Genomic DNA, 9,799 nt, shown 5'->3' with positions numbered 1-9,799 from the left:
TCCCAGCTACTTGGGAGGCAGAGGCAGGAGACTCGCTTGAGCCCAGGCGTTGGAGGTTGCTGTGAGCTGTAATGCCACAGCACTCTGCCCAGGGGGACAGCTTGAGGCTCTGTCTCAAAAAAAAAGTGACTCAGAATTAAAACATTCTAGATATCTGGCACCAAGACACACGCAGGAAGAAGGCAGCTGTGTAGCTTTTAGAGAATTCTCCAGAGGATGTTAGAAACAAGATTCTTTGCCTGCCCATCAAGAAGTGGCCATTGATTCCCATAGAGTAAGTCAGGTTACATCAGACCCTGATGTTTCTCAGACCACAACCTGGGAAGCAGCCTGGAGGGTAGAGTGGCAGCATGGAAGCCAAGGAGCCAAGGCTCCCATGGTCTGTGCACCCCAGACACGGCAGACCGCAGTCGGATCTGGGGAGAGCTGTAGGCTCCTGAGCAAACCCAAGATAGGCGAGTGCTCACACTAAACAGGAAGGAAGTCTCACCATCCAGAGTGTCTGCAGGTCAAGGCACCATCACCCAGGGAGATGGGTGTGGGAAAGATGTCTCAGTTGGGCCGTAATGGCCCAAAGCAGGCCAAACCCAACTTGTAACTGCCTCCTGGAGATCCTGACTTCTGAGGGATCCAAACATCTTCCTCATCCCTGGTGTCCCTTGGTAGTCTCTCGCCACTACCCAGGGCTGCGGCTGAGGTCTCAGTTTGTCTGAAAAGGCCCAGTGGGCCCCGGCATTATTTAAAAATGCATTCCCCCACCCAGCAGCCCTCAGAGGCACAGCTAGATGGGAAGAGCCATGATGTCTGCCAGAGATGAGACCCACCTCTGGATCCTCAGGGAAGATGTTGTCAACCAGCCTTTTGTACCTGGGGCGTAGAGCGCCGCAGCAGCCACACACACCTGGAATGGGAACGAGAGAAACCCATGAGCAAAGCCTACCCCATTAAGATGCTGGCAGCTGATAAATAGTCTTTTGCAGGGTATATGCATTTTTTAAATAAGTCTTGATGCCAAAGAAAATAATCTCTAATAGTGGAACCTCAAAGACACTTGGGTGTCAGGGTATTTATTTGAGGAAACCAGTATACAAGTGTCTGCAAACTGTGCTATGACACTATATTGGGCTCTGGAGTATCGTTTGTTTGTTTCTAACCCTTTATAAACCCATGAACAAACCCAAGCATCTCCTGGTCAGCCTAAGGAGACCTGGGAACCAGAGGGGTAGCTTATGGTCCCCCTTGGAGTGTCAAGGCCTCGTCGTCCCCTGGGGCTGGCATCTCTCGTCGCTTCCCTACCCCCACATTCATGACATCTGCCATCTTGTTTCACATCTGTTGCTTGGGAGTCAGGCACAGATACACATGCATGGGTGAAGCCAGGCCACAGAGCATTTTGAGGTGTTGTGTGTGGGAGCAGACATCAGGTCGGGGGCCACCCTCACATTCCACTGCTACACACACACATAGACACACATGTGCACACACGCACCTGCACAGCACACACTTCTGGGACAGGACTATAGGGTCGTCACCACTGTCAGGAGCCGCTGCTCTGCCCTACCCACCTCCATTCACTCCCAACTTTCTTCTCTGCTCCTCAATCTCCTTCTACCAGCCTGTCTCCTGGGGCCACTTCCATTATAGGATGTTACGTGAAACTATGATAAATTAACGTCACCATTAATTATTAACAGTTGAAAATGCATCTTTAATGTAGTATGACCCGGTATTTGAAAACAGCAGCATTTTAGAGGTGGTTTATGGTTCTGAAATGCCAGCCTCCTGGTGAGGTTTTCACCAATCTGTGGCAAAATGATAAAACTAAGAACCATGGGGTAAGATTTTATAAAGGTGAGTTTATTCCGTTCAGAAGACTTCTTTCCTCATCTTTTGGTGCTGCGAAGCAATGGTTTTAGGAAATCAATGATAACACAACTTTGGCAAAATTAAAAGTTGATGACTCTGGGTCCTGCCATAAAAAGTTTTCATTAAAAAGGAATGAGAACCATTATTCTACACATCCCAGCTCTACTCGTCATTCGCAGGGTGAAGTGGGGCGAGGAGGATGTCAGGGAGGGGCCTGAAGAAAGCCCTCCCCCAAATCAGTGCCCCTTCATTCTATCAATTAAAAATGAATTCTGTTTCTAAGAGCACTTCTCTACTTGAAATGCAAATGCATCTTGGGAAGATTAAGCCTAAGGGTCATTCAGAAAAGAATGAATTCCTTTAGTGGGAATTACTTTAATCACACAAAGAGGCTTAGGCAGGGTAAGAAAGGCAGCTCTTTGAGAGGGGTGTGGGGCGGGCACCATCAGGAGGAGGCAAGAGAAGCGATTTTTGTTCTAGGGTTGGTGTGGGTACTGGGGAATATGTCTTCAGCGAAGCCAAAGGCCAGCAGAATTTGTGATGCCCCTACCGCAGGGATAGCTGTGTGCCCCTCAGCCACCAGTGCCTGCCACCAGGCAGGGAATGGCCAGTGAGTGGGCCAGCAGCAAACTCAGGCTCTCCAGTTCCAGTCTGGCCGCCCTACCTCACTTCTGGCATCTCTGCATCCCTGCCCTGCCCCTTCCAGGAAGGAGGTGTTGGGCTCTGGCAGGTCAGCTCTTGGGGTTATTTCTCCAGACAGGACAGTTCCTGAGGGACACGTTCCCCTTGGGCCTTGAAGCCCAGGGTTCTCTGCCTGGAGCGGCTGTCAGGATGTTTCTTCCAAAGTGCCAAGCAGGACTCGCTCTACACTCTCCCAGCAACCTCCTTCATCAGCATCTCTAGAATAGTAACATAGTCCTTTGCATTTTAAGGGAGTGAGGAAATTGAAACATGGAGAAACTTCTTAATTTTCTTAAGAAGGCCATTTTCTTAATAACTACTCTAGGCAGAGATGAGTTACCACTGAGATTATCACAGAGCAAGGGAACTAAAGGCTACAGGAACACACAGAAAGAGAGGTACCTGTGAGGCACTTGGGGATCTGGTTAAAATGCAAATTCTGATTGAGCAGGTCTGGGGTCAGGCCTGACTCTGCATGTCCTCCAGGCCCCCAGGTGCTCCACTGTGAGTCTGCAAACCACCAGAGCACGATGGCTAAGAATTTGGGATCAGAAGTCAAACAAGCTTAGGATGAAATCCTAGCTCTTCTAATTTCTTACTTAATGATTTTGAATAAGTTACTTAACCCAAATCCAAGTTTCCTTGTGCAAAAAAAGAAGGGGATAAAGGTCCCTGCCCAGGGCGCTGTGGTGAGGGTTGAATGGGATAATGCATCCCATTGCCTCCTCCTCCCTTCCCAACACCTTGAAGGAAAGACACAAGAGCAGGGTGAGGCCCGACTAAGGATGGCTTCAGACAGGCTGAAGAGTTTCGTTTTGCACAAATGAGCAGGGAGCTCTGGGAGGCTCCCTAGCAGAGGCTGACAGTATCAACCCATTCAGAGGTAGCAGGTAAGATGGGACCAGACTCAGGGATTTCAGGCAGAGGGATGTGTGAGTGAATCACCCAAGGCTGGGGAACAAATGTCTGAACCAGCTGATGTTGTTAAGACAGGAAAAGAAGGGGCAGAATCAAGTGAGACTCAGGAGCAGGAGGAGGACGGACGCCTGCGGGTCTTCAGGCAGTATCTAGAGAGCAGCATGGGGAACACAGAGGCGGCTGCGGAGGAGCAGTGGGAACAGCTGGATGGGATCATCCAGCAGGTGGTTGGTGAGGAGGGCGAAGGCTCGTGAGGAAGACCAGGGCTGAACCTCTGAAGGTCCCTGTCTGGATATGACCACTGATGCTGTGAGAGAGGGTCCACCTGCTCAGGGAAAACGGGGAAAGAGGGACAAAAGGCAGAGCCTCCCAGATGGTTGTCCGTTCCTTTCCCTCTGCCAGCTGCTTTTCTGTAAAGCTTTTCACCTTTGTCCTTATTTCTCTCCCACCGACGTCCTTTAAGAGAAGACATTTGGCGCCTACAGGGTGCTTACTTTGGTCAGGAAACATGTTCTTATTAGCACTCCCTTAAAAACCCAAATCCCCTACTACTTCAGTGATCTGATTATTTATTTAACCCTTGAGATACTGGCAGCTGATAGTCTTCTGCAGGGTATATGTATTTTTTCAATAAGTCTTAATGCCAAAGAAAATAATCCCTAACAGTAGAACCTTAAAGACACTTGGGTGTCAGGGTGTTTATTTGAGGAAACCAGTATACAAGTGTCTATAAACTGTTCCTCAATACTATATCGGGCTCTGGAGTATCATTTGTTTTTAACTCTTTACAAACCTAGTTTTGAGGAAAATAAGGTAAAGAGGAAAAAATAATAGCCTTTTTCTGGGGGGAGGGGTATAAAAAAAGTTAATAGTTTTTTGTTTGTTTGAAGCAATATACCACAGAGCCGATTTCAAAAGAGGATGTGGTGGGTAACTATAGAGCCACAGGGCAGATTATATCCCTACTGGAGGAAAGAAAAATGAGAAACAATCACTAGGAAAAACAAACCTAAAACTATTACTTTACCATCTTATCTGCTCTGCTTTAGAATGGAACTTATTCCATAGCCAAAGAGATTTTTTTTTGGAATCTCAGCCAGAGGACAGAAAGGCCCATCCACACTTCCCGGGCGGGTAATCAGAACTGAGAGCAGGTGATAAAAATTCCCCTCTCTGATTAGGCAAAGAGCCAGGAGGGCTTTGGTGGGGAGCACCCCACCCAGCCTCTGGGGTGCTGGCACCCACAAGCACCTTTGGAAAGCTGCCAACCCAAAGAAGGTGAATCCAAAGTAGCTACAAAACCTAGTGAGGAAGAAACCCAGAAAACATAAAAAAGAAATTAAAAACAGATCATCGTAATGAGATTAAGTAACACACTTTTACACACGTATTCCTTTAATCTTACTTTTGAGGGTATTTATTCTTAACGTTAGTACAGAAGCGGGTAGACTTTAACTCATAGCTATATGCTTATAAAAGACTCATTTAATTCTGAGCCATTTTATTTCTAAGAGACACGTGCTTTCCACTGTAGTCTTCTCTTACTCTCTGGGGATCGCAACTGGCATATCCAATCCCAGAAACTCGAGGGCAGACTTATAAAGAATCGTCTTCTGCCACAAGGACCTGCCTTACCTGACATTTTTATACCTATTTTAAGAAAGACAGGGAAGAGTGATATGTTACCTTCACTAATGTGTGATTCCTCTGTGGCTCATTCTGCCCTGACCACAGGGGCCTCCTTGCAGGACCCTGCCTCAGGGCCTTTGCACTGAATGTTCATCCAGAATGTTCTTCCCAATATCTTCTGGGCTCCCACTCTTATTTCCCAACTGTCTCTGCCCAACTTCCACCTAGCTGGAAAGAGGTTCCCTACCCAGCACTTCTCTTTAATTTTCTGGCCTGATTTATTCCTTTTCATAGCACTTTCTACCAACTGACACATTTCATCTGTGTTTATACTGCCTCCCTACGTGAAAGTGAGCTCCTCTAGAGTGGGACCTCTGCTTGTCCATGCTGCATGCCGGGGCTGGGACAGGGTCCAACCCAGGAGTGTTGGTGGTAGGGGGTGCTCACACATATTTGTTGAATGAAGGAATGACAGTATGATTGAACTGAAAAGCAATCATGAATTTCAAGGCATTTAGCAAAAGATCTCTGGGTACTTGCAAGAGAATGCATCTAGGGCGACCCCAGGGATAAGTTCCTGTTGTAGAATCCTTGGTTTCCACTCCTGAACCTGGTGCCCAGCCCATCTTCTAGGGCTGCCACCACCTGTAGCCGGAATCCCAGCTCCCTGAGTCCAGTCTTTCCCCAGGGCAGACATGTCTGACAGCAGGGAGCCTGGGGTCGGGGTTCCTTCTACTTCTCCCATGCCACATGCTGGCCCTCTGCCTGCCTTGTCCGGACTCTCCCAGCCCCCTTGCTGGCTCTTGGCTTGGCCAGGGGTCCTTAATCCTGACTGTTTATCAGCGTGCCCTTGTGTCCTGAAGATGGGTCAGAGGTGTTTAAAATGCTCCACTGTGACTCTGGTGTACAGCCAGGGTGAGAAGTGCTGGCCTAGCTCTTTGGCTGCCCAGCATGTGATAGCAGATCTCACAGCTGCTGGCAGCTCCCCATGGAGACTCAGGACCTCTCAGCTGGGCTGCCAGCAGTAGTGTGTCCCCGTGACTCCTGTGCACTGCAGCCCCGTTTCTCTTTGCTCTCCTTGCCTGATCATCTTCCCTTAACTGAGTGGTCGGTCCCCTTGATCAGAGCTCCCTACCACCCAGGAAGGTTTGAAATAAAGTCTCAAAAGGTAAACATAAACATATCATGCATTTAAAACTCTAGGCCCCTTCCCCTAAATTCCCCATTACTATCCCAGCATCGCCTGCCAGCCCCGCCCATTGAGATATGATGTTAACTTTTGGATTCCTTCCTTTCCTCGTGCTGATCTTCAACATCTAAAAAATAATTCGGGGTTTACTAACAAAAGTAGTGCTAAGCACTACTAGGCCATATGCTTTTCAAATATTTCATATAATACTTGCAACATCCCGGTAAGCTGGGTTCTATTACTCTCATTTTACAGAAAAAGAGGCAGGATCAGAGAGGTTATGTGGCCTGTCCAAAGTCACACAGCATGTAACTGCCATGAGGCTCCCCTAATTCTCCCATCTGTTGCCCAAAAATATATCCCCAGCAGTATCTCAAGTCCATCCTGTGCTCTCCTTTGCCACAGCCACTGAGTTGGAAGCCTCCTCCACACCTGATGCCCAGTCCTTATAAACCTGGCCAACTGTCCCATCTCTTGATTCAATTCATTCTATATGTAGCTTTAGGGCAAATCCTTGGTTTAGTGTGGTTCACTGTCAAGCAGGAGTGTGGCTCACTATTGCATTAAATGCCAACCCTTCAATTGAATATTTAACAAGGGATGTCCCAAAAGACTTTTATTTATTCATTTATTTAATTTATTTTTTTAAAATATGGAATGCTTCACGAATTTGTGTGTCATCCTTGTGCATGGGCCATGCTAATCTTCTCTGTATTGTTCCAATCCTAGTATACGTGCTGCCGAAGCGAGCACAAGACTTTTAAGTCTTTCTCACTGCAAGTGGTCCTCTTACCATGCTCTGCCTCCTGGAACAGCCCTTTTCCAATGGTCTAGGGCCACTTCAGAGTCCAGAGTGAAAAGGGCTGGGAGGTCTTTAGAGGAGAATGGCAGAGCCCCACAGCTATTGGTGAGAGGATGTTTGGGTGACAGGGATGGTGAAGGGGCAGGAGAGTCAGAGCCATGTAGGTGGGGGCCTGGTGGACATGACACCTGCTGTGTAATGGAAGCCCTCCGCAGACGTCACTCACCCTCTGCCAGCTGCACCCCGGCCTGTCCTTTGCACTGTATTCCTTATGTAATCTTCTACCACTGCTTGTTCAGGCCAAGTTATTTCCATGACTCATCTTCTCTTCCCTCTAGATAAACTGTAAATTCCTCGGGTCTCATTTTCTTCTGACCTCGATATGGTATCCTGAGCCCAGCAGGACCCGAGGAAAGCTTGTGTGACATGTGACTTCACCTGCCTTTGATCAGCATGAAACCCAGGGAAGTCACCGCCTCTCCCTGCCCTTGGTTTCCTTTTTATAAACATCAACTCCATTATCCCCATTCACCAAGAAAAATGCCGTTTTGCTCAAAATAGACCATATTTATTTTCTCTGCTTTACAGTCTCCTTGTGAAGACAAGGGCTGGACTCGATCGTTCCTACCAAAGCAAACGGAATTCTTTTTAAACAATCTACAATACAGTTTAAGCCAGGGCTAATGGCACAGACACCCCTTTTAGATGAATTGGAGGAAATGGAACAAAGTTCAGAGAGAGAGGTGCGTCCAACTCATGTGCCTCCCATGAGGACCAGGCCTTGTGTTCAACTGACATCAGCTGAACTCTAACAGTTTGCACAGGACTTGCTGGGTGGTGTGGGGAAGAGAAGGAAGTTTAAAATACACAGGCTCTGCCATCGAGGAACCTACTCTGTAGTTGGGGACACAAGACCTACACTAAAGTCAATGATGTGTCACAATGAGACTAAGGAGTCCATAAAACTGAAGAAGTCTTTGAGCTCAATGAATCCAGGAAGACTTCCTGGAAGAAGCGGGACCTTAGCTGGACCCCTAGGGGTGGAGAGAGCTGGTGAGTACTGGTGATCCCGTAAAATGAAGAATCAACAGCTCTTCAACGAGGAAAAACTTAAGAAAACCAAAGAGTTTCCCTCTTCTCTTTTCCCCCTTTTTCCTTACTTCTGATTTGAACAGAAATACATGCTCATGGGGATAACTTTGTAAAACAGGAAAAAATGAAAATAAATATAAGCATCACTTGTAATCATGTAACTTGGAGATAACCATTAAAATGTTAGTGTATTTGTTCTAGTTTTTGTTTCTGTGTTTATGCATATTTTGGAAATATATGCATAAAATTGGCATCCTACAGCACAGTATTAAAAGCTATTTTCTTCTTCTTATATTGTGGGCATTTACTTGTCTATGAAATATTTTTTGAAACTTCATTTTAATGGCTACTTATTATTCTACCTTTTGACTAGACCCTGATTTATGTAAGCATTCCCTGTTGTTTCCAATTTTTCATTATTCTGAGTGACGCAGCAATTTGCCTCCGGTAATTAAAGCTGGGAATCATACAGGCAGGGCCTGGTTTTGTTTTACTGGTGATAAGGAAATCAAATGGCACCTGCCGTGTGGCTGCAGGACTGGTGTGCAGTAGAGCGGCACGTCTACAGGGGCTAGGAGCCATCTCTTTTTGTCTGGGGAAGATTCAGGGATTGAATCTTGAAGAGATCAAGAGGAGGTGCTGATGAAAATGAATTTGGGAAGGAGGCAGGGTTCAAGTTTCCCGACAGATCTGACTAGGAGTAACATCAAATAGCAGCTGGATTCTCCCCAGGGAGACGGTTTGGGTGAGACTTGTCTGAATCATAGACAAACCAGTAGCTGTCAGTAGCCTGACCTTTCTGAGCTGGTGAGCTTCTAAGACTCTTACTACTTTCCAGCCAATCTTGGTTAATCTGATTTCCACTTAATTGAGGATAGGGATTTAAAAAGCAAGAAAGGGTGTCCAATTGATTTAATGTCAGGGCTTCAATTTTTTACTAACTATAGGCTTCCACGGGCTTTGGTAACGGCTCTTCAACCAAATAATAGATAAAAATAAATAGAATTTTTTTTCATTTTCTCCCTTGGGACCACTAACAACAGGAAAAATTTCACCATTTTCAGGAGCCAGAAAGCCTGGCTTCAAACCCCAGTTCCTACTCTGACAAACTGCACAAACTTAGGTAAAGCACAGAAGCTCTCCCTTCTCATTTGTAAAATGGGAATAAGAGGATCTGGCCCACCGGGCTGTGGTGAAGACTAGATAAATTAACATGAGTCAAGGTTTTTAGAACTTCCTGGCACATAATACGCCCTTAATAATGGTTAGCTTTCATCATCATCATCACCATCATCACCAGTATCACTATGGTAATTGTTATTGAAATCTCTTTCCCAACTTAGGAGAAAGAAGGCAAGATAGAATAACACAGAGTGTCAGGGCCGGGCACAGTGGCTCACGCCTGTAATCCTAGCACTCTGGGAGGCTGAGGGAGGTGGATTGCTTGAGCTCAGGAGTTGGAGACCAACTTTGAGCAAGAGCAAGACCCTATTTCTACTAAAAATAGAAAAACTAGCCAGTCATTGTGATGGGCACCTGTAGTCCCAGCTATTTGGGAAGCTGAGACATGAGGATTGCTTGAGCCAAAGAGTTTGAGGTTGCTGTGAGCTATGATAACACCA

General features: G+C 46.6%; 1 protein-coding gene and 1 non-coding gene across 2 annotated transcripts in view; both read right to left on the bottom strand.

Annotated features, from left to right (window-relative positions):
* The window catches only part of EFR3B (EFR3 homolog B), a 92,792-nt gene that overhangs the window by 60,190 nt on the left and 22,803 nt on the right, over nt 1-9,799 (bottom strand). Inside the window, exon 2 of the mRNA XM_003787441.2 lies at nt 825-901. Coding sequence (XP_003787489.1) covers nt 825-901 — 77 coding nt within the window. The remainder of the gene's footprint in view (nt 1-824; nt 902-9,799) is intronic.
* On the bottom strand, nt 6,930-7,036 carry LOC111724376. The gene has a single exon (XR_002772678.1). It is a non-coding gene; the product is annotated as a U6 spliceosomal RNA (small nuclear RNA).

The sequence above is a fragment of the Otolemur garnettii genome, unplaced genomic scaffold, assembly GCF_000181295.1.
Source record: "Otolemur garnettii isolate 467f Iridium unplaced genomic scaffold, OtoGar3 scaffold00022, whole genome shotgun sequence".
In the NCBI taxonomy this organism is placed as follows: domain Eukaryota; kingdom Metazoa; phylum Chordata; class Mammalia; order Primates; family Galagidae; genus Otolemur; species Otolemur garnettii.
Note: the sequence above shows the minus strand (reverse complement) of the source record. Positions and strands in the feature narration are given on the sequence as shown.